At 44.3% G+C, this 27,961-nt stretch overlaps 1 protein-coding gene across 1 annotated transcript; it reads left to right on the plus strand.

The window, feature by feature from the left end:
• The first annotated feature begins 79 nt into the window (after positions 1–79).
• On the plus strand, positions 80–27,956 carry LOC142790187 (uncharacterized). Its single transcript, XM_075885186.1, has 6 exons — positions 80–221; positions 6,945–7,078; positions 7,136–7,212; positions 15,675–15,761; positions 19,803–19,826; positions 27,720–27,956. Exons 2-6 carry the CDS (start codon positions 6,966–6,968, stop codon positions 27,893–27,895), a joined length of 477 nt encoding a protein of 158 aa, XP_075741301.1. The 5' UTR covers positions 80–221; positions 6,945–6,965; the 3' UTR covers positions 27,896–27,956.
• Positions 27,957–27,961: the final 5 nt, after the last annotated feature.

Raw genomic sequence — 27,961 nt, forward strand, 5'->3', positions numbered from 1 at the left:
AAAGCAGCCAGATGCTTCTACAGCCGCATATAAGAACGCGCCTCGAGACCAAACAGCTGTATGCATGTCACTGGAAATCTCTATGATGACTGTAACGTGGAAAAAAATTGTTGTTTGGTTTAGCGATTATAGCTGCGGTGAAACAATGTAACGCAAGCGATTACACTGAACGCCACGACTGCCCGCCATGTCCACCCACTTCACTGAATCTGCTACTAAAGGTAAATACATTAAGGACTTGTCGATAAAGATTTTCAAATTCGCATTTTTGTTATCTATCTATCTATCTATCTATCTATCTATCTATCTATCTATCTATCTATCTATCTATCTATACGTCATTATTCTCGTATATCACTTGGTCTTTCTAAATCGGGCATTCGAAGACATCAGTGTATAATGAACAATGTTCACGGGTCGCTGAATCAATAACGAAACTTACCTGTGCCGTACTTAAGGAAACCCCGGAAGCAGGCGGATGTACGTGGAACATGTCGGCATGACATGGCCGGTGGTATAAAAGCATATTGGTATGCGACACATGTACTTTACAATATATACGAATTTGGGGTGACTTACAATGGACTTATCGTTTCATAATAGTTTCTGAATCACGTATCACAGAACATCCGGTGGCACCATCGATAGCGTTGTCGGTGAATTATGAATTCCCTCGTATGCGAAAAAATGAGAAGCACGGATCTAGTACAAATCGAGCCATGTCATTCTACGTAGAATGAAAATTTTCTATAGCTGAGTCAACTCACCACAGCTCGCGCCATTTCACGTAATGGGCCATAGCAGAGATTCTGGGCGTCCCACCACGGTGTAGTGGCGAAGATACTCGGCTACTGATTTGCAGGTCGCGGGATCGAATTACGGCTGTGATGGCTGCATTTTCGGTAGAGGTGAAAATGCTGTTGTCCCATGTGCTCAGACTTAGGGGCACATTAAAGAACCTCAGGTGGTCGAAATTACCGGAGCCCTCCACCATACGACGCCTCTCATAATCATATCGTGGTTTTGGGACGTTAAACCTCACATATAAATATATCGGAGCTGCTGAGAAATGGCTGATAGGACTTGCTCGCTGGATTCCGTGCCGACCTGTTGTTCTCTCGCGATCTCCAACGTCAGCGTAGCTCTGGCTGACTGGGCTGGCCCTACGTGATCTCCTGATTCCGATCTCCAACGACAGCGTAGCTCTTACCTACTGGACTTGCCCTACGCCATATTCTGACGCCGACAAGAGCTCTCGCAAGTGGTGCCCCGTCCTCGGACTCCTGTAACCATGTTTTCATCTTTCCTATCTCTCCCATACCCTTGATGTGTGCTCGCTCGCTGGCTTAGCGCATCTATCTTTTTCTACACCTTTATTCCTATTCTTTTAATTCCTCCTCATCCCCATCCTCCGTGAGCTACTGTTGATGCAGACAGTTACGGGGCTCACTTTTCTCTTCTTTTCCCTCTCTTAGAATCATTTCAGAAATGGCTGGTCTTGGCTTAACTTGCTTCTGTGCCAAGTGGCTAGGTGCGAGAATGCGCGCACCGGTTTACTACTACAATATTTTTACGTCCATGAATGGGGTTCATTGAGACGTGACGCAGCGGGAGAATCAGTGGCTTTGAGTTCAAACCAAGGGTGTCGCTATCGCAATGCAAGTTTTCTTCTTCTTCACGTCCCTCAACCCCAGACCTGCTACACCTTGGTGCACATACTCAAACTACGATTGCAACAATATTTTTTTTTGCCACACACGGTGAGCAATCTACAATAAAGTACCGCTGTAAAGAACTTCTACTGCACGTGTATGCACAGAAATTTCACTGCGCTTACGACACTGATGTGCTGAAATAAAACAACATACGCGCGGCAAACTCTTCTTTTGTTAAGCATCTATGCAGAGTTCTCAGGCAAACTGTGAGTGTGAGCCAATTTTTGAAGACCTAATTTTCTTCCCACTACACACCGTGAACCTCCACCATAGCTGCACTCCTGTACAAAAAAACATCGCCCCGTATCTGCAGGTTCTACTGCAAATGTCCTCGAAAGACGATAGAGTCTTGCGTCTGGAGAGAGTGAACAAAACGTTTATTTGATGTTCTGTGCAAGAAAATTGGTGAATGGTATTCTGGAGGCGCTGTGCGTGAGTGCCTCGAGCATACAGCGAAGGCGAACGAGCGCATCAAGTCACGGTAAACGTGAGACTTGAGCCCCAATCGGCAGTTATCTTGGAAAACGAAGTCCGTCGGCGTGCGCGTGCTTCTCGGAGGTGATAAGGTGTACAACGCAAGGCGACAGGTAGGTGCCACTACGTTGTTGTTTTAGGAAAGCGTTGGAAACACTTGCCTTTTCGTGCAAGCGTTGCATGGCCAGCACAGCGTGATAAACGCTACGGTCCTTCGAATTATTTATCTATTCATTTTCTCAAAAAAGACACACATGCAGAATATGGACGCGCTGTTATGGTGCCTCAGATATGCACAAAAATGGCTTTTTAATTGACAATCGTACAATTATGAACGCTGAATCTTGAGCACTATTGGTGAGTGCTGCAGATGGGGAGGGCCGTTTGGGGTATCGTTAAGGGCAAACAAACAGAGAAGTGTACAGACAGACAGACAGACAGATAGACAGACAGACAGACAGACAGACAGACAGACAGACAGACAGACAGACAGACAGACAGACAGACAGACAGACAGACAGATATACCAAAACTTTTCCGTCGAAGGTCCCCAAGAAAGACATATCGTCTTTAAAAAAGCTTTTAAATGAAAAGTCTCTACAAGCGTCATGTCACAGCTACAGCAATTGTCGTTGTAGCATGAGCTATTGCCTTTTCTAGCAGTGAAATAAACATCACGTATGAAAATCCATCACTTAGGAAGCTGTGCTGAAACTTTTCTTAAGTACGCCGATGACGCCGGCTTGTATTGTCTACATATAGGCAAAATACCGTGTACTTGGTAAAATAAAGGTAAATTCTTTGTTTCAGCATGAGTGTCCACGTTTGAGGTACCATCAGCTACCCTTTGCAGCTCACTGAAGCCTATGTGATCGGCAACCTTTTGATATTCGCACGGCGTTTTACACAAAAATATTCATGTGGATCGGACTGCCTGGATGAAAGAAAAAGAATCTGACATCAGCTGATACTATTTTCTGTTGGCTCAGCATGTCACTCAACCTATCGACGTGTTGCATGTTTCAAGGTTTTGTTTTCAGTTTGAAGTTATCCTTCAATCTAAACGGCTGGAATTGCGACTACTGTCGAACTATGACAAATGTGCACAACTTGGACCAATATAATAATATTAACGTTAACCTTTAGTTTTATATAGCACTGCACTCTTTGTGCTAACTAGGCGTAATAGAAGTGTATGGCCGCAGCGTGTTGTCACATACTTCTGACCTTGATAACGTTGTTGTGATGACTACTCTCCATAGGGAACCGAAGCTCAAGTTTGCGTAGCGATGACAACGCCGAGCCTGGACCTGGCGGCGAGCTTTAGAAAACTTGAGGAGAGACGCGGGAGAGAGAGGTCACAGGCGAGTCAGTGTGTTTCGTCAAAACGGGAGCGCGTGCGACATGCGCGAAACGCGTTCTGCAGTCGGTTAGGGGAACTTAGGCGCCGTGCCGTCAGCTTGGTGCGCTAAAACGAGACGCGGCCCTTCCGCGATGGATGAAGCGGCCCCACGGAAGCGTTGGCGAGGTCCGAAGTATTGTCATGATGTGGGCTGCCACAACGATGCAGAAAACACCAAGGGACGATCTCCACGTTAAAAGCTGCATCAGTTACCCAGCAAGTCACAGCCGGCGAACACAGCCGCGTTCTCCAAAGTTAGAGCAAGCATGACACGAGAGGCGAAAAAAAAACAAGGCGAGCAATTCAGCTTGACTAGTTGTGGTTAAACTTAAACTTGAAGCTTCGTGGCGACGTGAGCGGGTGATGCACCAACAGCACGGGGGACATGACTCTAAGGTTCCTCGGACATTTTTGTTAAGACCGTAAATCTTTATTATTTGTTTATTTTTGAACATGCCGCAAATTCTCGCACATGACAGTACACGGCTGCTGCTAGGTACCACATCAAAACAACAATTAAATGGTTTCCATAAACCTCAACGCAGCACATCGATAGAGTACGCGGCTTCATGTCGGCGGAATGACACTTACCTCGAGTCATACGTCATACACAGTATTATCACGGAGGACACGAGAAATGTATTTCGCAGTGATTCGGGCGTCGTCGTCTTCCGCCTCCTGCTTCACATCATCTGCTTCACAGAGATCTCATGAAGCCGCCCACTGCAGGCGGCACAATGTGAAGCGAGCGGCCGCGCATTGGAGGGAAGGGAACATGCGCGATATACATCCTCGATTTCTACTTTTATACCAAAGATGGCTTTGCCTGTCCAGAGTCACAGCGCCACTATGCATTGCTTTCGCTTCCTATGGTGGCACGTGTTCTCGCAGTGTATGTGCTGTTATGCCTGCGAGTCCACAGCGAACGTCCGTGCCTTTGAAAAAGGCAATCTGTGTCAAAGCCAACCCGCCTGACGCGAACAACTCAACGGCGTAAACACGCGCGGCGCCTTTCTGGCGCGCACGTGCAGTGAGTCAGCGCAGCCGCGAGCCCGTCGAGTAAACAACCGGCGTCTTCCTGTCTGGCGGCTGACGCAATGCGCGGCGACGTCACTCGTCCTTGGGTGCAGCCACCTGCAGCGCCGCCTCTCCAGATTCGATGAGAAAGAAGGACGTGGCCCAGTGGCGACCTCATTGAAGGATTCTGACCTCGCGACCAGTGACGCTTCGGGTTGGACATTTGGGCTGGACTCGGGGCATATAAAAGAAGCCCTGCGGCACGTCGAAAGAGACCCCTTTGACAGCAGACCCATTTAAGAGAAGGCCTATGTGTTAGAGAGGAGAGCTCGGCTCTTCGAGTCTCTGTCGGCCCCAGTGCCGAATTCTGTAACGCCTCTGTATATATGCTGTACATAAACCTTGTTTTACTCACCGTCGTCTCGTCCGCTCGTCTCTCAGCTATGCGCAGAAGCAGTCGCGAGCTGAGAAACCTACGCTACCAAACGGCTGGTGACCTTCCCGGCGAAGTTCGAAGCAGTGGTGCCTTCGGGACCGTGTTGGCGTCGCCGTCTTTCGAAACAGTGGTTGCAGCGGTGAGATTTCGAGGCGCCCTTCGTAACGTCGTCGGTGGTGGCAGCGTCGCAACAGTGGCAACACGTGGTAGTAGCCTCGGGGATTCTGTCAAGCTTGTGAAGTACGCGAGCGATGAACAGTGCGTGGCTCCAAAAGGTCAATACAGAAGACAGGTGACTGAGGTCACCTGCCTAATATTAGTAATTATGCAACAACAATCTTTGGAGATGAGGAAATGTTACCATCTTAGAATTCACTGTCATAAGCAGCTCCTTCTGAAAGTATTGCCGCCTTAGGAGCTCTCGGGTGCTTTATGAAATGTCGTATGTTGCACTAGCTGTAACAAATCGACATATTTAATGCAGAAATTTTTAGGGTACTTTTGGTTCAAATAATTAGATTGTGGCCAATGTGAACAAAACCTGACAAAAATTGAAGAAGTTGCAGAAGCAACGAGCATTACCAAAAAAATCAAGTATCCTTTTATGACTTGGCATGCCTTAGAAAGCAATGAGGAGAAAGACATTGCAGCCATGTACCAGTATATTCAAGCAGTTATAGTTGATTGCATGAAACATTGCTTCGAACCTGTTCTTTTCCGATGAAGTGTTTCTCAGAAATTGTTGTGAACGCAGGTGTAATCATGTAGTAATTCCAAGCGCAGATTTAATTGTGTGCACCGTCATTATAACTGCATTGGACTTCCATAGGCTCGTACTCAACAAAACCGGAATTCTGACTGAAGGTCTACTGACTGTTCTATTCGCTACCCATCCCTTATATATATATATATATATATATATATATATATATATATATATATATATATATATATATATATATATATATATATATATATATATATATATATATATATATATATATATATATATATATATATATATATGTGTGTGTGTGTGTGTGTGTGTGTGTGTGTTTGTCTGTTTGTATGTACTCATGGTCGCTTTTGTAGTTAGTCTACTTCAGAATTATTTTAGAAGTATTTTTCAGTAAAACTTGATACTAGTAGAATGAACGCAAGCCTCTTTTTCTAGGTACAACGTGTAGTGCTGTATGTGTAGACGTTCGTGGCGTCTTATGCCAGGGTATAAGTAATAAAACTAACTTTTCTTCAGAGAAGCGTAAGTACTTTTAAACGTAGTGTTCAGCTAAATTCGCAGGCCCCTGCAGATATCTTACGTTTGCCCCATGTAAAATGGATGCAAATCACATATGCTCAGCAAATGCAGTCTTTGCGAAACTCTGAGCTAGCGGCTAGAATTCTGATGACTGTGGTGCGGTGAGTTAAATAATGCCATTCGCCTGTTTCGCTAGTTTACCATAAATATCCATATTAATTTTTCTGAACTAGCCACTTTCTGTTTTCGTTTAGCTTTAAATCTGAGTATAAATTCCCATTGATTAAAAAGTATGTCTGACTTGTTTAAAATTAGATATGTTAAACAATGGTAGTTGTATTGTGACATTCATGAGACGAAAAGTTCTAGACTGACAGAAGCTACTCCAAAACTTCAGTTGGTGGAAAATGAGTAAATGGCAAAGCCACATTATAGTGGGTTGTACTGTCACACGCTAGGGCGTCCACGCTAGGGCGTCCGAACAAAACTACAAGCATACTTGGCTGTCAAAATATTAGACAAAAAGCGGTCCTTGATGACTAGTAGTGTGAAACTATTGTAGTAGGCGTTGGATATCTTTACAGTGGCCATATATCTTCACTGACCAGATGGTGGTGAAAAATTTCATTTTTTTATTTGCAGCTCTTTCTTATAAACGAAAATATGTGGAACTACAGATCAACCGAAGCTGATAGCCCATGCACTTGGCGACACCGAAAATACATCAACGACACCCATGTCATTCTGCAAGAGCATTATGAGTCGGGCGGACATGTGTAAGGCGGGAGAAGTAGACGTTCGTAGAAAAAATATATTGTCTTTTTTTTATGCAGACATCATTTTCAACCAGAAACATGGAAGTTTTCTAGCGGCACTGGCACGCAAAAATCAATGGTCCTACAAGAGCGCGGTGAGTAATCTTTTGATGGCCTCACAACAGCAGTGTTATAAAAAAGCATTAAGGCCTTGTGTAATAACATAGAAATTGCCTCAGTTTTGCATGTAGTTTTGAAAGAGAAATTAGCTTTGTGAGAGATGAATATTTTGGTGTAAGTAGTGAACGCGTGTTGGGCGCAGGTCTTGGAGGCCGTAAGTGGTGGTTGCTGGAGGATTGAGATGGCGCGAGTGTTGGGTGTACAGTAAGGTTCCTAAATTAAACTTGTTTCATCTAGGGATTTTAGTGTACAGCGACAGGCAACACGTGTGCACGCGGGAATACGAGAGAAAATGGGTCGGGCATCTAGAATATGTGGCGCGGAGAAAAGAGGGTGGGTAGCGTGTGCAGTCAACATGGTAGTGGACTGTCAAGTATGCAGTCGAGTATAGCAAGTGGGAGCTCGTCTGGGATCCACATGGCAAAAGACATGGATGCGGTGACTGTGCCAGAGGAGCTTTTTTAACATTTACTGGGGCAAAGAAATGGCTCCACCATACAGCGTGAGCGAATCGAAGGACCCTCAGAGAAAGACTCATGACGGCCGAGCTTATGCCGGCAAGCCCCATGACGGCGGCATTCAAATTGACGGGTAGCTCCGCTCCACGTTTCTCGGCAAGTAAGCCACTGAGGTTAACGGGATTCAGTGTCACGCAATCAACCGAAGAATTTCCTGAACAGCTGGAAACCTTCTGACTGGTACCGGAACCGAAAAAAGGCCTCGCCACGTCGTGCGTGCTTCCCCTGAAGCTAGAGTGAAGTTGTGACTGTGTTTCGTTAAGTGTTCTTTTTATGGGATGACTTCAAGGCCTTGTTGTTCGACTTTTCTTCAATCCACACGATTATGGCATTCTGATGAGATTGGTGGCGAAGTGCCAAAACAGGAAATGGATCACCGTGTGTTGCGACAAATGTACCTGCAACACCAAGATGTGGTGGAGGGTAGGCAGTCTGCCAGTCTTGTAGAGCTCACAAAGCAGCTGATGGCCTGATGAAGCGTTGTTAGAGGTGGTTTCGATACAAGCCATAACCACATCCAACCGATCGAGTTGAGCAGAACCTTGTCTTCCACTCAGCTGTAAATGTGGCCAGCGTATCATAAAAGAGCCCCTGTTTAACGATGACACCAGCTGCCGTCCCTTTGCAGCATCCGTTGCCGGCATCTTACTGGTCATTGCTTTCCGCAGCAATACAGCTGTCCTACCACCGGAACCTGTTGCACGGGGTCCCCGCTTCCGCTTAAATGCCTCCATTCCCAGCGGCCCCAAAGCCACAAGAATACCTCTAACTCAACTGCGGTGCAATTACCTGCCATCGCTGCGTAAGCATCAGTCACATCGGCAGCGAGTGCCCTTCGGGTCGGCGTATACCAGCCTGCACCACTGCTACCTAAGCGACACAATCAGCATATACGCTCACAGCGCCCTGGAAAAAGGAGAAAGTTGGTGCTACTGCGGCGAGCACCTTCGAGACAGTGCTGTGAGTAGTTGCCTTCGCCGGCAGCAGGGGGCTTCTCCTGGGAGTTTTGATTGGGCAGACTACGTTCGTGGCCCTGCTGGATAGTTTCAAGTGTGAGCTTACTTGGAACACCAGGGGCAAGGGTTGCCGAGGCAAAAGACGTCAAATTCGGAACACAGCAATGAGCACTCAAATCAGCAACATGTAGGTTGTGGTCAACCATATTCCTAAAAATACCATTTGCCACCAGCAGCCGCATAAAAATTTTCCAGTGCTTGCCAGATTTGTGTCGCGCCATGGTGCTTGGCGGAAAGTTTTTGAGTTCAATAGGCATATCCATACCTGTAGCAATGGGTGGAATATTGAAACTGACAAACAGTGCTTTGTGCTATTTACTAAGAGTGACAGGTGTGTAACTGCTGCGCTCAGGGTAGCGGAAGATAGCGAATCTTATTGCTTGCAGGGTCCCTTTAAAGAAGTAAATTTAGGACCAGGCATAGGAAACGCTGTTTCAGCCGACGAAGGCAAAAAATCATTATTTAGATGATCGATTACTTGTATGATTTGTTTACTGCAATTCCTGGATGTACTACCCCCCCCCCCTCAGCACTGCATTGGAAGTGATCGTGAGCACGTGAGAGGCAGTCGGCGGCCAGTATATGCTATGAAGCAAAATGTCATTGAAGCATGCGGGAGCAGGTCCTTGGAACAGGGCGTTATATGACCTGGCACCAGCCCATACGGTATAGTGCCTCATTGCTTGTTGCGGGAAATCTAGAGGCTACCACCTTTCTGTGGACAACCAACCATTGAACGCACTCCTCCCAGTACCTGTTCACCCAATGTTTCGAATGGGCTGTGTGATAGCGCAATTGAACTGTGTAATTCATGGCTCTAGAGCTGCGACCTTTCACATGAGTTTTCTTTTTCCGAACTCTTGGTCAGAGGCTAATATTGCGAAAACTTCCTTTATTCGCAATCAGGGCACGTGTGAGCTAACACGTATGCCTCTGAGAGTGACGATGATCCGGAAGCTTTTCAAGCTCTGATGAATCGCCTATTGCAAGGATTAAGCCACAGCTTCGCTATGGCATTTCTAGACAATGCGCTTGTTTACTCCGAAAGTCTCGAGAACTATATCGAGCATGTAAGGCAATTTCTATGGTGCATTCAGAATGCTGGCTTTGTGATTACCTCGGATAAAATGCAACATTGCCGTCAATCCTCAAGTTTTGGGGCACGTCGCATCGCCTGGGTAGTGCAGGCCAAATGGAGAGAAAGTGTGTGCAGTGCTGCATTAATAAACACCCACCACGATTAAACAGTTGCAGGCTTTCTTGGGGCTTGCTTGTTATTATCGTGGCTTTATACCGATCCTCTCACTGACACCACATCTAGTCACTGTGCTTAAGAATAACGAGTCATGGCGGTGAGAAGAGGGCCAAGAAAAAGTGCTCACTGCACTCAGCAGTTCTTAATCCAGGATGGAGTTATGAAAGTTTCACATCTAAATCGACCCTTTGTAGTTGAAAGGAATGCAAATGGCATTGACATTGCCGCAGTGCTACTGCAAGCTGGCCCTGATGGACTGCGACCGGTTTGCTTCATTAGCAGGCTTTTCATGGAGGCCGAAAGCTGCTATACTGTGTAAGAATGGAAACGCCTTGCAGTGGTGTGGCGATGACAAATTCAGGGCGCATCTTGAGTTTACAGAGTTAGAGGTACACTTTGACCACTCGCCATTCTCATTAATGTTTAGCACCAACAAACCTTCAACCAGAGTGAAGCGTTAGGCTCTCCTGCTGTAGGGTTTCAATTGCAGAATCAGGCTCAGAGGAGGGCTGGTAAAGATGTGCGTAGGTGCCCTGAGTATGGCAGTTAAGATTGGGAAGTTGGATGTGATCCCGATGGTTCAGATGGCCATGACAACACGTTGAAGGACTGCAGAAGTCCGGTTGCTCACTTGCTTGAAAACTTCAGTTTATTTAAACACTTACACTTATTTACAAAGGCTAGGGCGGCCACTAAACCAACCGCACAGTAAGAACTGGGCTATATTAACGTCGGCGTTACTTGCCGAGTTCTTCGTATACTCTACACATCGACACCAATTTATCGATGTAGTATCAACCTTGGATGAGAGTCGGCACTAAACACGACCTGTGTCCCCGCTTCCCGACCTCGTTCTCGAGCACCAAGCTCCCCTCTTCTCCATTTCTTTCAATTAAATACCTCCCATGTCATCCGAGACCGCCTCATGGTACGAATCTGTTCTCGATGCTCCCCCAATCCAGCAAACATTTCTCTTTTCCTCAGAGAGGTGTCTCCACCTCTGCGTCCCCACACTTATCTATCCTCTTTCTCTAAGAAATCGGCTAAAAAAGAACTCAGGCATTTCGTCAACGTACAGCTTAAAAATACTTTCATGCGACAACAAGCCTGGCTGTACAGCCGGTCGGCTGTCTGGACACACCACGCTGCCGTCTGTCCACACGTATTGTGACAGCACACCACTACATTATCTTGTCGAGAGTGATGTCGTGACAGGGACCACATATTTCTCAGTCTGGCTCACCGTGAGAACGCTTCACCCATGCGGGTGACTGACCAGCGCCATTTGTGGTGAACAAAAGCTGACGGGGTTTAGATGCGAACTGCTTAGTCCGCGTCTGTGCAGCCTCTTTTCAATAACTTCCCTTTTTGTCTGGCGCCGTATACTGACTGTCCATTCTTCACGTGCCTCAAACATAACTGTGGTCTCCCTTCAATGCGAGAACCACCCCAGTGACAGCTCGCTGGAGAGACTGTTTTCCATTGCTACTTAATAATTTGAAGACAACATTACATTTGAGAAAATAGCGATGGCATTGGACGACGATGCGACACCCTCAATTGACACCGGACAACTTGTACATCGTTCTCATGACAGCCGTCTTTCAAAACAGAAAACTGTAGTCAAGAGAGTTGTGCTCCGAAGTTCAGACTCTGCTCATCGTCTTACCACGATCTTGCAGAAACAACAAAACTTGAGCAAAGTGGACTACTAGTTCAGAAAAGAGCTGACAAAGGGGTATCATGGCTGCCTTCTCACCTCAGGCACCAGGCATTAAATATGGTGCATGACCACCCCATGGCTGCCCATGCAGGGTTATTAAAAGCTTTGAGTCGAGTGGTGGTACGATTAATCTGGCTAGAATGTGGGCTGATATATCGAGTTATGTGCAGGAGTGTGCTTTCAGCGCACAAAAGCTCGGCGCATGAAGCCTGAAGGCTTAAAAGGGTCGTGAAACAAAAATGAAAATACCCGGTTGAAATTTTTTTCTCCTTTGATATGGAATAGACACCCCGATTTACAACTATTTCAGCACAAGTTTAAGTCTGTGATCAATTACGCCCATTTGAAATCACAGTTTTTGGGCTTGCTAGCGACCTTGCGGTACCTATGGCTACTATAGGTACTAACATTTGACGTCAGTGAAACGTCAGAGCAAGAGAAGTGACAAAAAGAGCGAAGTATTAGATTTGTAGAAATCTAGAAAAGAAAAACATAACAAAGCATTTCTTGCGATATTTGTGTTCTGTGCACTTACAGCGAGTGATTTGCTTGCTTCCGCTTTCAAGTACATCCGGGCTCTGTCACGTGTGTATCTTCGACTTCCCGCCGTTTGCCTTGGCTCGATGAGTGCAATATGTGCAGCTTCCTAGTTTTTTTTTACTTGTTGCGGCCAGTTGTGTGCTATTGTGTTCTGGCTGGCTTAATTATTCCTATGCCGATTGTGTGCTGTAGGGCCGCTCAACTTACCAAAGTACAACAACGTCCGTTTTCCAAGCTGCCCAGCGAGACACAGCGCCGAGCAGTGTGGAGTCGATCTATCGAACGCGATGGCCACGATGGTATGAGCACACACAGTGCAGGCTCATGGCTGGAACTTCCGCAAGTGAAGGTTCTGCGACGCGGTCTCGATACGGGCGCTTCCAGGGCGCAGGCTTCTGCGGGCATCGTCGCCACCACCGCTGTCTTGCTCTGACAATGGCCGATTTCGCAACCACATGGGTGCGTTGGCGTACGGCTCAATGCCCAAGAACCGACTCAGCTCTAGTAGGCGACGCTGTAGTTCGGGAAGGTCGTCCATCGTACGCTGTGTGTCCATGACGCTATGGTATTGTTATGTTGATGACAGTGCTGCAATCAAAATAATATGATGCCACAAACGAAGCTCAACAAAGGTTTAAAAATATTAATGTGTCCCCATGTATTCTCGACGACTGAATCCGGAGATAAGCGCACGTGCGAGTGAACGACAACGCCAGAAAACATCTATACGTACTTAGGCCACGCCATGTGGAGGTGCGTGCGCGTCACAGTGCGCTGGTGCGCAGCGCCATGACCTCTACAGCATGCGAGTCCGACGCGCGTCTGTTTCGCGCCATCTCACTGCTGATGATGAAAACGCACGGAAATCGCTGAGCTCTGACGGCCACCAATAGTACATGGTGTATACAATGGACACGCTGTTAACCAACTGGACAACCCACAATCTGTGGCACAGTGGTTTACGTACCACGCTGCAAAGCGAGAGGTACGTGTACACCTTTCACTTCGACGCCCAAGCACCGAACGTTTTCCCGTCACTTTTTTGTCAGTATATATTTTACAACATATCCGTGGCGGAAATACCTCAGCGGAACTATGTTGGAGCTAAGCATAAATGCATTTCGTGATAAAAATCTAGCAGTCCTTCCTTGTATGAATACTACTGATGAGCGATGCTCCTTAGAAATAGCACGCAAGCAACTATGCGCCGGACCTCGCTGCTGACTTTCGTGAAGGTGGTGGGGTGGGTTTGGGATAGAATTCATCCTTCTCGATGTCGGAAAAAAATTAGCCTCGGATCTGCATATTACACTGCAAATGTTGTCGAAAGACGTTAATCTGGATAGAGTGAACAAAACGTTTATTTGATGTTCGGCGCAAGAAACTCGGTGAATAGTATTCTGGAGGTGCTGCGTCAGAGTGCCTCGAGCGTGCAGCGGAGGTGAACGAGCGCATCGAGGCACGTTAGACGCGAGCGTCATCGGGCAGTTACCTTCGAAAACGAAGGAAGGCATGTGCGCCCGTGGAGCAAGCTGCGCGCCATTCTCGGAGGCGATAAGGTGTAGAACGCAAAGTGACGGGCAGGTGTTACCACCGCGTCGTCGTAGCAAAGCGTGAAAACAACTTTTTGAGCATCTCGTTGCGCTGTCAGCGCAGCGCGATAAACGCTGCAGTCCTTAGAGTTACTTGTGTGTACCTCTTCTAGTATAAACGCAGACATATAAAACATTGACATGTTGTTATGGCGCCTCGAATATGCGCAATAATTACTTTTTATTCGACTGTCGCACAACTATGAACGCTAAACGTTGAGCAATATTGGTGCGCGCTGCGGATCGGGCCGGCCGTTTGATGCCATTTGAAGTATCGTTAAGAGCAGACAAACAGACAAATGTACAGACAGACAGACAGACAGACAGACAGACAGACAGACAGACAGACAGACAGACCAAAATGTTTCCGTCAAAGGTCGCCAAGAAAGACTATCGTCTTTAAAAGGAATTATTGCTCATATCTGAGGCCCCATAACAACACATCAATATTTTTTATGAGTATATAAAAAGTAAAAACAAAGAATATCGTCTTGAAAACTTAGCGAATGACCATGCAGCGCGAGCCATCTGCCACCGTGCCTGTTGCTTTGCTCGGCGCGCTTGCCCGGCGCAGGAAGCTTTGACGGCAGCGACGGTGACGGCAATCTGTCGGCATGAGGAGCTTCACTTTTGAAGAAAGATAAATAAAGAGCATGAAACAGATGAACCTAAAGCGGAATCGTCGAGTCTAATGCAGTCACTAAGTAAGCAAGGAACAGGTGAGGATTACGAGTTCAGCCGCACGTCTGCATCATAAACGGCATCGCTCGCTGCTCCGCGTCACAGTCAGTTAAGGAGGTCAAATCACATGCAGAATCGCATTGAACACAATTGTTAGCACAACCCTTCAAGTCCCATAAGCTGTTGTGGCAGCCGCACGTGTGGGTGAGATCGCGTGTACACTGCACGCTGATGTCAGGGAATGTTTATGGGGTTGAAACGAAAATTTGAACTAAATTAGTTTCTGCGAGCCATGTACTTCTAAGCGGCTGGCCACGTTAACGCTTGCAATCATAGATACCAACGCTTCTGTATAGGCCCATCGGCTTGTATCGCGGACCCACAAAGTTAGGTGTACTGCACGACTGCAAAGACCTGGCAAAATATACACAGCAAAAGAAGCTGCGTCGATGCAACGTTTGCTGACCTCGGTAATTTTTATATTCTGAGTGCGAGCGTAGAGAAGCTGTCAACATATAGTACGATTTGACGTCCGATCCAACATGCTGAACTATATGCTCCGGCATGTGGCTCACGAATGTACACATGAGAACGAAAAGCGAGCGGGCTCTATGCCACTTTGGGTTGTAGCAGCACTGGACCTTTGCACTTATTTTGTTTTTGAAAAGAGGGCCTCAATATCTAGGCTGGTGCCTATGCATGCCTTCATTTAAAGAGTGCAATACACAGCGCCCACACTCACCAAGTTTCAAATAACAGGCAATTAAGGGTCACCATGTCCAAGAATAATTTCAGTCCCATTGATATTGCGGTCTCGAGCATAACCATTACTGATTTGACGTTTAACGTCAATGGCTCCAGGTCACGACATTCTGCGGCTACGTGACGCAAGCTGTATTACATTTCTAGAATCATACCCCCGACCGTAGCTGCACAGTTTCAATCAGCATTATATATTCCTGAAACATATTCATTTGCAACGCACACTAAAACCCTACGTGCAACATTGCATTTTATCAAAAATATAGGCAATATAAGCACACTTTGCACACATTATACACCTGCGTGCATGCGCTTATTACCTTCGTGTGTTCATTTCTTTGCAAACGCAGGCAAAAATTCTCTTAGTGAGAAGCTACTTCATAAAAATCAAGACTGGAGCTGTGTTGTGATCCAACGCATGAAAACCTTTTACATCGGTGAGAAACGTTGTCCTTTTGCCCGACTTTATCGAGTGGCGCCAATAAAAAGAATACAGCATATTTTAAGAAAAATATTTCATGTTGCTTAAACAAGGAAACGCCATGACGTAGGACCCCTACTTCGCAAAACCACTGTAACAAATGAATTACTGTCCGATCCCTGAGTATGCTGCCGTTACATCTACGCTCCGACCACTATATTGCTGTCAGGGAGGTATGAAGGGAGGTATGAAGAAAATACTGCCTGAAAGTACTTTTTGAGACAAAAAACGCATTTATTATATATACTTAATAAATTATCTAGAAATTATGGTACATCATAAAGACAAAATAGAAGCGGTTTAACGCCTGTGCTATCTGCTGAGCACACATCGAAGCTGGTAACCAAGCACCACCGCTTCTAGGAAGCCGAGTGAAACATTTCTCTATCTTCTCCATTCTTCTTTCTGTAAGCTTTCTCTAACTATTCTTTGTTTGTGTTCACTTTCTCTTGGAGCTCATACTCACTATGGCGGTTGGCCACGAATTGAATGCCCTTATGAAATCTTACGGAGTTTTAGAGTAACTGCATTAATAAAAACATTACAAATTTTCACATAAAATTTTGATGCTCGAAAAACTCACCGAAAAATTAAGCTTTTAATCAGTAATGGATGGTAAATTAAATCAGCACCCTAATAGTGCAATAAGAACATTATTAAATAACAAAACTTATGCATAAGCCAGCACAGAAGGATGATATTGTATATTAGCTTGTATGGTTCCAATCAGACAATTCTGCTCAGCTATGCAAACTTACGCACTGGCAAACTGACAAACAGAGGCTCCTAAATACAGGTTCACAGGCACGGATAAAGTCATTCAAATAGCACGTAAAAGACTTCCCAACTTGTATCTTCTAGCTGTGGTAAAACACCTACAGGTCGTAAAGAATAACCTTTGTAGTTTTCAACTCGCCACAGAAAGCGCACATTGGAGAAAGTGCCTGACAACACCTTCCTCGGTACAAATTTAGTTTCAGTTCCTGACAGCACAGCTTTGTAATTGTTATTTCTAGTTTACGTGTAACATGTGATCGACGCCAGGAATATAATAGGTGCGTATATTATGTGGAATTCCTGGGTGACATACCTGCAAAGCATTCTAACAATGTTACGCCTGCGAAATCTGACAGCCGTCACGCAAGCGGCATAACTTGCCCAGTTGTTGATGATTTCGCTAAAGAATCGGCCAATCTATTTAAGAGCAGCCCTTCATGAACCTGGCACCCAAGCTAATCGAACTAGTCTCAAATGTGGGGAATTAATTTCCAAAACGCCTTTATTATGAGTGAGTCAGAGCAAACAGAAAGCGCAGCAGAAAGACACAGAGAACAAGCTGTTCGTCTTTCTTTAGATATTTATCCACGGGCTTCATTCATCTTCAAGAAAACACGCTCCCCAGATCATTTGTAGTTTTTAGCAAAAACTAGACGTAGATGGTCTATTAGGTCCATACACATATCAAAAGTGGCCGGAAAAGTATCTCAGTGCAAAACAGGTCCTATATAGAAGTCGTCGGCTGTAAAGCCTGCCTACCTCTTGAAGCCGCCATTCCCCCATGGCGTCGATGACGTATCATGGGGCGGAGACCAGTTCCGTCGTCTTCTGCCACAGTTTCAGTATACCACAGGTTGTGTCCGCTACCAATAGTTTAGCTCCAGTGCTGGGCAGAAAAAAGCTAAGATATCCTAATCTCATGCGCAGCTGACAACCAAACAATATTGTGCGCAGGAACGCAGGCAATGGCACAGCCTGCTTCTGTCTCTGTCAACAATCTATGGTGCGCTAGTATTGCACGATTCTCCGTTTCTCGCTTGTCTTCAACAATATTGAACAATAAATTTGTTCCTCGGCGGAATTCGCTAAGATTTAGCCAGCGAATTTATGAATATTCAATTACAGAACATGTGTCAGAAAATAAGTTACAATTACAGAAAATAAGTGTCATGGCCCCTTTACTACTCGCATGTTTTCTCGTCATTCTCAATTCTTTTTCGCACTTCTCGCTATGCTTTACTGCTTTTATACATCTGTTCATTCATTGCTTCTCGCCCTCTCACCAGTCTTCCCCGCCACTTTTCTTCAGTGAAACTTTGCTAAACTATATCATGCAAAGCTTTCACTTGCCCTACACTTTCTCTCTCCTTTTTTCTTTCATGCTTGAGTTCACATTGCTCCCCGTTACATCCCCACAGTCCCTGCTTCCTATATCAAATGCATGGCACCTTAATAAACTACAATATACAAGGTTAAGTCATGCTTTATCCTCTACCACCCTTCTCTTGCCTGCTAATTCCTCATCGTGTCAGTCCTCTTAACTAAATCTTTTTTTACATATTTTTGCTATACTCTTCCTACCAACTGCTCGACACATAGTTGCTTTCTGCGACGCATCTCACCCAAGGTTACTGGAAAAACAGCCAGCACAACTTCAAGACGTGCTGCAACACTTTTTCCACGTGTCCACTTAAGCGGTGCCTTATAGTTCGTAATGTAATTTTATTGGCGGTATAACTAAACTTTACTGCTTCCTGCAAGTTGGAGACCGATTTCGTTAACAGTATCTGGAGTGCATTTAGAATGACTGAAAGTTGTGATGCCGATAAAAGTTCGTGATGAAACAAGCACCAATAAGTACGAAGACTCATTAAGGACACAGGACCAGTGCTTACTAGTGATTAAATACATTTTTTAATTTGAAATGAAAACTAATATACGCCTAACATGCACGTGCGTAATCACAAACCACCCCATTATTATGAACAACGTGAAATTACGTAAAACCTACATCCATAACCCATGGCATATAACCGGAAAAACATCTTTGGAAAATCTTTTGGGAAGCTATTTTTCGGCACGTTTGAAGATAGACAGTATCGCAACTTCGTGCATCAGAGCCATCCTCTTGAAATCGAGTGTAAATTTGATTAATGAGCGCATTTTTTTCGCAGTTTGAGTGCTTGAGGGACGCTGGTTACCCAGATGGTTGTCTCGTATTGGCTTGTAAACATAATGACTGAGAACTGAAGACAATATGCCGCACACGAAAAAGAGACAGACAATTTCGGCATAAAAAATAGCGAACGATGGTCATCCCTTATCTGTATAATATTTCACCTTGGTAGAAAAAAGTTCCATTAAGCAATGTTGTGCGCGTTCTTTTCTCAGCTGAAAACAAATTGTCGAAGATTTACCCTAGAGTAGAAAGGTTAGCAAAAAATGAAAGCTCAAAGAAAACAGGTGAACTTATTATAAAATAGGGCAGAAGGCAGGTTAAGTGCAAAAAAAATGTCATGCAAGGAGTTCCTGTCGCATGTGGAAAAGAATGCGTTGGTCAGGCAGGTCGTTTCCTCAATGTGTGCCTTAGTGAAAATAAAAGTTGACTAAAGGGAGCCCCGTATACTCGCACTTAGTGATTCGCTGCAAGAAGTGCACTCACCAAACGCGACTTTATTATAAACACATTATTGGCAAGCACAAGAAGCGTACAATGAGAGAAAAGGTGGAGGCATTTCGCATTAAGAAAGCAATTGACAAGTGCGTCAGCCAGGCGTGTCCTGCTTGTAGATTCTGAATCAGATTTTTCGGGCGTAACACGAATAAGTGCATTTTTTCTTGGTTGTTCTTGTTTTTTGTGGGGGGGGGGGGGGGGGGCGGGAAGGCGTGACATGTGTTTCTTTCGCTTGTATGCCGTCGATAATGGGAGTGGTCTTTCGTTATTTCACGTTGTTCGTAATACTAGGGGTGGTTGGTGATTACGCACATGCGTAGTATTAGTGTTCGTTTCAAAAGAACCTTTTGCAGTTGCTAGTACACGCTTGTCCTATGTCCTTCATGTCTTCGTACTTATTGTCGCTTGTTTCATCACGTTATAAAGTGCAAATTCACCAGCAATAAAGACGTTTCTACTTTTGGAGCTAAGAAGAGTGCCCGTTTTTTTTTTATGAGATTGTATGTGAGCAGCGTACAACTAACTTTTTTTCTTTCTTTTTAATAGGAGAATACCGACAACACACCCATGGTAAGTGAATAATAATTTTCAAGACGCCCAGAGGCTACTTCGTCCTGTACATGGAATGTACAGTGTGGCGCCTAAATGGTAGCCTGTGACTCGACGCAACGTTGCCCGTTTACGCTCACAAGATGATGAACTCCCTCTATAATACACACTGTGACTGACTCAGACTTCGACTTAAAGAGACCGTGAATCACCCCTCGGTTTTGTTCCAAAAACAAATCTAGCGCAAAGCAGACACGACTACGAGCTGTCCAGCCAAATATTGCAGTTGTGCACGCCGCTAAATGTTGAAAGAAGAGCGCGAGCTTATTGCTTTCTGAGGCACTTTTTTTTTCAAATAGAGCCCTATTTCTCCCTATCACCAGTGGACAGTCGTCAGTCATTGCTCTAATCCAACGGCGAAAACTATGATTGACGTAAATCAATAGTACTATTTGTACGAGATGAGCTTGTTCCAGGGAGATTTAAGCTATTTCGTCCTGAAAACGCTTACACACCGCGATGGTCTAGCGGCTAAGGTACTCGGCTGCTGACCCTTAGGTCGCGGGGTCGAATGTCGCCTACATTTTCAATAGAGGGGAAAATGCATGAGACCCGTGGGCTTAGATTTAGGTGCATGGTAAAAATCTCAGGTGGTCAAAATTTTTTTAGCGTTCCACTACAGCTTCTTTCACAATCATACGGTGGTTTTGGGACGTTAAATGCGAACAATAAAGAGCTTCATGGTGAATTAAAAAAAATGACTCACTTTCGGTAGGGGGTATGACCATAGTCTGCTCAACTCTACGCACCGCGTAAGTTCAGGCGTCCAAGAAAGCTGAGTGCCACTCACATCTGCGGTTAGAGTAGCATAATTTTCGACAGAAGCTCCAGACAGGCGTTACAGTCATGAACCACACGTAACAAAAAAAAAAGAGCTGTCTTCTGTTAGTTGGCGGCGAGTACCGAGAGACACAAGTGTGCATTTTTAAACAAAGTAATGAATACAGAGACAACCGAAATTATGCTTTGAGTGAAAATAGCCTGCTCGAATTTGGAAGAGTAATATAGCAGTTGCATGATAGTTTCACGTTGCTGTGTGCATCGACGAAGCAGGATTCACCCTCGCTTACTCGTGTTTTCTTAAATATTTTTTCCAGTGCTTGTGTTCTGGTCAGAATTACGATCTGACCATGACCAGTATTTTCGAAGGCAGTTTAAAAGGCCCGTTTTGGTTGAAAACGGGAGTGAAGTGCGCGAGCGTCAAGCTTGCGTGGTGCACAGTGCGCCAGCCTCAAGGCTCTGTGCCACACTAGTCCAATCATTGTGTATGGCACCGCCAGGACCCCAGCGAGTTTCCCAATAGGGTAGTCCGTAATGAGCGCACGCATCGTGGCACCCGCACGCGTGACAGAACGTAGTTACGCCCGAAGTCTGCCTTTACCTCACCACTGGCGTCAGTTTATTGGTTTATTTAATCAATTAATAGTTTATTAGTTTATTTTTACCCTTGCGATCCACAGATATTAAAGAGAGGAGTGGGAAAAATTATAATAAGTAGTTTTAGGTACAAAGAGGCTATACAATGTTCCTGGTTATACAACAAGAGATTATCACACGTAACAAAAAAGAAAAACGGAAAATATTAAAATGGCATACAGAAAAATAGTAAACCGAAGGATGCATTTTTATTAAAAAATAAAAAATAAAGACATTTTTTCAAAATAATATTACAGTATTCGCTGTTGCAATTCTGTACAACAGGTGACAGCAAAATGATCTTATTTATACAAATGCGTAAGATGAAAGCTGCTAACAGGTATTCAAAAAATCTGTTATTGCAGTCACAAATGTGTCACATTCTAAAACTGTTACAAACAATGCGGGACGGCAATTACGATTATAATATGTGCGCGGTGCGTATGATTGTCGAAATGACTCAGTTTGAGATAATTGAATGCCTACTTTATGAGCATGATCCAAACTTCGAAAAACCTCATGCTGCAGAAGGATTCGTAAATCACGTAAGTATAAGCAGTGATAAATTTTGTGAATAAAGGGTTAAGCGGAGTGTTGTACGACGAAAAGAAAGTGAAGCTAATTTAAGGTTAAATTTCAGCAGTATCTTGCTCGCGTTGTGATCGTAATTAGCAGTTATGAAGCTCACAGAGTCATTTTGTATTATTTCTAATGAATTCGCGAAATTACTGTGACATGAATCCTAAACGAATGCAGCATATTCAAGCTTAGTATGAACTAGCGTTTTATACAGCATTAGTTTGATGTCAGGTAATTTTATGAAGTTATGACAAATATATCCGAGCGTGCTATTACCATTTTAAACAACAATACAGTTAATATAAGTATTCCATGTTTGGTAGTTACTGATATGGACTCCGAGGTTCTTGTGTGAAGTGACACTGGGAGTTATGTATACGTTATATGGAAGTAAAGCAGTCATCTTTTCTGATACGCGCATGAATTTAAAATTTTTGCTGTTTAACTTCGTGAGTCATGTGTTACTCCATGCAGTTAGAGACAACAGTGAGATCAGATTAACGAAGAGCGACGTCGTTAGCTGCAGTTATTTCACAAAAAAGAATTACGCAATCATCGGCAAACAGATGGACAGATGAGGTGGCGTTAGATGACAGATCATTAACGTAAATTCAAAAAATAAGCGAACCAGGAACGGAGCGCTATGGTGCACCAGAATGTACCACTTATTCCCTAGAGTTAGTTCCATTAGCTGAGAAATTGGTCAGTGGTCAGTAAGGAAACTTTCAATTCAGGCTAGAAGGCAGAGGTCAAGTTTAAACAGTAATAATTTATAAATGCGCTGTTAGTGGCACATGTTGTCGAAGGCTTTAGAAAAATCGAAGTAAAAGAAGTCAGCTAAGGAGCTGTTGTCAAAAATGATATTGAGTCTATGTACAAAAAATCTTAATCGAAATTTGCAGGAGTATATTTTGCGAAATTCGTGTTGCGATTGGGTGAAAAATGAATGTGACTCAAAAAAGTTTTCCAGCTGAAAAGCCAAATTATGTTCTGATATTGGACATAGGATAATAGTGAGAGAAATGGGTCTGCATTTTCGAGGGCAATGCTCAATACCTAATTTGGGGTTAGGAACTACCTGCCCAACTTTCTACTCAGATGGGAGAACACCGTCAATGAGAGACTTAAGAATTTTCGTTAGTATTGTGGATGAATAACACACAGTACTTCGCAGAGAGTTTACATTTATTTGATCGCTACTTCGTGCCGACGGTGGTTTCAGTCAGTTAATATCGCTTGCGACACCATGATAATAGAAAATTACAGGACACATATAGTCGTGGTCGTATGGTTGCGCATTGGGAGCGTTGGTGGTGGTGGGTAAGGAAAAAGTTTTTTGAGAAAACACAACCAGGTATGTTGGAGCATCAGTCGGGCAGTACAACGTTACCGCTGAGATCGTTAACGAAGATTACAACACTCTTTTGAGGATTGATCACATGCCGAAATTCTTTAGGATTAGCCTTCAACATCGTAGGTAAGGTGTTGCTTAAAAAGCGATCTTTGGCAACGTTTAGGACCTGTGCCTATTCATCAGTGCTCACCTTGTAAGCTGACAGATAAGCCCTGCTATTACCAACTTTCGTCGATTTGCAGAGACGCTTCCTTTTCTTAGACAAGCGTTTGATCTGTTGGTTAAACTGTTTTTTTTTTTAGGGTCGAGGGGATCGCGTATGTTGGATGTACTTATGTGTTGATTTCGCAACCTTAGCAAAAAAAAATACTGCAGTTTGACTGAACGTTGCAAAATCCTAAATCACTTAAGCAATCATCTAGAAATACACCAATTTCATTTTTGATGTGTGAAAGACGGCCTTGTAGTAATTTCTTGATGTCTTAACCAATTTAACCATAATACATGCGCTTAACTGAATTTCCAGCGACACGGCCACAGTAGATGACCATAACAACGCTCGTGCGTAGTGACGGCGTTGATATACGAAGTGAGGCTGGCAGTCATTTCATTTAGATTCGATCTCACGTAACTCCTCAACACACTGTGGATAGCGCAGCCCGCAGAAGCTCTAGCTTGCCGTGAGAGCACATGCTATGCGCTGACAGGTGTCGTAATAGCGCCCCCTCCCCCCCCCCTTGCCCGCTCACGAGATAAGCGCGCTCGCAGATGACCCCGGCCGGTAAGGCGATGTTCGCTCCGTAGCAACAGGAGGCTAGTGCATCCTTCCCCACATATTTATAGATACATGTCCATATAGGTGAATGACAGCGGCTGTGGCGGCGGCGGCAGTGGTGGCGACGACAGCAGTAAAAACAAGCTGACACTTTCCATATAATTTCTATCACAATAAAAAAAATTCTCTTTTAGCAGGCGAACGTTCCACCTGTTCACGCTGATGGTTTCTTTGAGACATATTGCATGGCATGGATGTAACAGCACTAAAATTTCATTGTGGCATAGGCACTGCAGTTTTAAACGAGCCACATCATTAACCGAAGCATAGTTTGAAGTGGGGGTTCTAAGAGGGAAAAGAAGAGAAAAGTGAGCCCCGTACCTGTCTGCATCAAGGTGTGGCACCTCAACAGTAGCTCACAAGGGATGCAGATGAAGAGGGATTGAAAGAATAGGATTAAAGACATATATAGAGAGAAATATGCGCTGAGACAGCGAGCGAGGACATATTGAGGGATAGGAGAGGAAAGATGGAAACACGGTCACAGGAGTTCGAGGACAGGGCGCTACTTGCGAGAGCTCTCGTCGGCGTCAGGAGATGGCGTATGGCAAGTCCGGTAGGTCAGAGCTACGCTGTCGTCGGAGGTCGCGAGGGCACAGCCGGTCGGCACGGAATCCAGCAAGCGAGTCCACCGCAGCATGGTTTCGAGCTGCTGTGCGTGAGGCCACTGAGAGTATTCTCACTCAGTGCGCAAAATTTCTGATTGGAGATTACCAGAACAAATGAAACATAAAACGAAGAAACTCTTTTGCCTTGCGTTAGGGTGAGGTTAACAAATACTCAAGAAATATAAAGCGAAGTTCTCGCCGACATTTCTCTTATCCCAATGAAAATTCATGTGATTTGAAACACGATATTATCACTATGTGCATAACCTCTTGCGCAGTTATCTTGCTGCGTCTTATGCCTACAACATATTTGCATTGTTACGTTGCTCTGTTAGACCTGATACCCAAACTTGTAATGCCCTCATTATCGTTTCAACAAGATCAAGCCATAAAGACACGCAGTGTCAAGAATCTCTGCGGTTTACATTAAAACGTATGAAGTCTCCAATATTACGATTTATAACTCGCCGTGGGGAAGCGTACATGCAGCTTCGGCAATGCTACTCATATATGGTCGTATATTTCAGTCCTGAGAATATGAACTTCCTTTCTTCTACTGCACGGACCTCAAACGCTGTTTTGCTAACCACCACCTTGCACGTCTGACATCACGCTTTGATACACCCCGGTAGAGGTCTATTCCTCGCAGTTGATTGTCAAAAGCTCACCTTCCCTTGACGCATTGTCTAGTTACTTGCCTAATGAATTTGTCAGCGTTTCTGAAGCTTATCTACTTGCACAAGCAAGCACTCGGTCCCGTCCGCATAAACCAGACCTAAAGATTAATAACAAAATAATTTGCATCACTATAGCTGTACAGTAAAAATCTCACACGCGAAACTCTCAGAACTCACTTACGCTGAAAAACGAGGCGTGCTACGCTATATACAATCTCCCAAACTGTTCCACAAAAAATACTCAAATATCAACTCCTAGGCATTGTGAACAGCATTCCTGGATATATAGCATAAAAAAAGCGTGTAAACGCGTTCGTGTTCCCATACGCTTCATCCTTCTTATACATAATGACAAAACAATATCTTTGAAGAGTCAAGCTCCACTTTACAATGTGACAGCTCTTTGAGGTCGAGGTTTGCAGCCAGGTAAGGGGACAATGCTCTGTCTCCGATGTGAATGTAGCACTTCCTATACAACTGTGCAATTTTTGAATGGCCTACATTACGTAAGCGCACTCTTCTTTTTACGCACAGGGCGCCCTCTTACGAGAGCAGTTTCAGCACAGAATGTTCATTACCGTCATCACCCTTCTGACATAGAACGGCACCAACAGCTCAATCGCTGCATCACGCCGGACCATCCATTCTCGTAATCCACCATTTCTAAAACTAGATGGCCTATCAGTGCTGCCTTCAGGCTTATATAAGAAAGCAGCTTCGTTTTCGTTGACAACATTCCTCGATTCCCTCCTGCGGAAAGCATCTGCAATGACATTTGCCAACGTTGAAATATCTCGGACGTAATAATTTTATTAGACAGTTGGCCGTACGATGTCCCTAACGTCCGTCTTTGTTTTCGGCTGTGGATAGTTGGCTACTACTGTGAAAGTGGGCTCATAAGCTTTCCTGAAATCTTGACCTAAGTTGTGACCTCAACTTCATGGCGACAGTTGATCTCGCAAAACAACACTTCTCAGCCTTTATACGGTGAGTCATTTCATACACATACGGCTGAAAGCGTCTCCTAAATGCGCCATTTGATCCTCCCCCAATGAGCTAAAAAAGTTATTTCACCCACGTAAGGCCCGGTTATTGCCTTAGAGCTACTTAGACCCCATCTACGAGGCGCAAGAAACAAAACAAAGCAGTTTCAAGACCAAAATTCATCATTGTTGGTGGACAGCTGATTGTTGGTGTTAAGAAAGCCGCATATCTTCTGGCTCGCTCAGTGAGCAGAACTTGTCGGAAAGCACGAGTAAGGTCTAGCGTAATGATTTTGCGTGATCTGCTGCCTTCTCCATCCTTTCTTCGATGTCAGGAACCGGACGCACTTGATCCTTTGTTAGAGCGTTTAACTTGGGGCAGTCTACTACGGGTCTCGGGCCCTAGCACAGAGCATCCATGAATATAAAAGGAGAAGAGTATTTCGCTGTCTGAGGGTTTAATCCTTCATAATTAGAGCATGCGTTTCATTTTTGTATTGATAATATATCTCGGTCGTGGAGATAATCGGTAACATTTTGACTTCACGGGTTCTGAAAACAAGACTCCGGGAGTTTCTAATCAACCGTTTTCTATATATTTTCGTTTTTATCGATCTAAATATTCTAACATGAGCTGTGTGTCACTATAATGAAGGTCTCCAACGTACCTTTTCTCTTGAAGTAACCACATTATCCATTCAATATGTGTGACAGCTGGTTTTTAAATACAGCTAGTCTTCCACCTAAACACACATGTTTTATGGTAACGTGCACCCGCTACTTTACCTTTGGTGCGAATACTTGTTGAAGTAAAGATTGCGTTGAAGTACTTTGATATGGCTATGGTAACTTGTAGTTGTTGAAAACGTTATTGTTGTAACTTGTATATCAAAAAGACGTTAGATTTACCACATTTCGTTTTCAAGGCGGCCCACAATAATACCTCAGTACTTGAAATCGTAATAGACAAACAGTTGAAAAAATACTGATAAAATATTTTTGTACACGTATACCTCACAAATAGTATAATAACATTTGTTGACTATGGGAGCTTTTATCTCACTTTAGAGGGGTTAGAACGTTCCAAATGAGGCCAAAAAATCCCTGCTTTTCTTCTCATACAAGCACTATGGGAAAACATACACTCGTACGGAATGTTGTTTCTGTGATGTGAAACGTGCAGAAAGTTATATTTTTCAGTTATCAAATATATTAATTTTTTTTCCTTGGCACGAGATTCAAAATATAATTTTTTAACTATGAAACACTGCTAGGATATGACGAGTGCACGGTGAATTTTGCTGCTACATGTGACCTCATTTTAAAATATCTGTTATTTTCCCGGTTTTGTTCAATATAATTTCACTGTTTTGCAGTTTGACGAGTTAATGTTTTCTTCCAGTCGAAAAGAATTACTACCTATACACCGGCGTCACGAAACCTGACATGGCAGCGAAAGAATGCGAAGGCCTATACCTTCGATACGCTAAAGATCGAGACCAGGAGCACTATGACAGTTCCTGTAATAGAACGCTAGACAACCCATGCCAGGAATATCGCATACCTAAAATATTTTGACGACCAGCTCTATCCTTACATTACGCTTTCAATGTCAATAAAAGAACCCTGTATGAGGAAACACGT

Source organism: Rhipicephalus microplus, unplaced genomic scaffold, assembly GCF_043290135.1.
Source record: "Rhipicephalus microplus isolate Deutch F79 unplaced genomic scaffold, USDA_Rmic scaffold_75, whole genome shotgun sequence".
Taxonomy (NCBI): domain Eukaryota; kingdom Metazoa; phylum Arthropoda; class Arachnida; order Ixodida; family Ixodidae; genus Rhipicephalus; species Rhipicephalus microplus.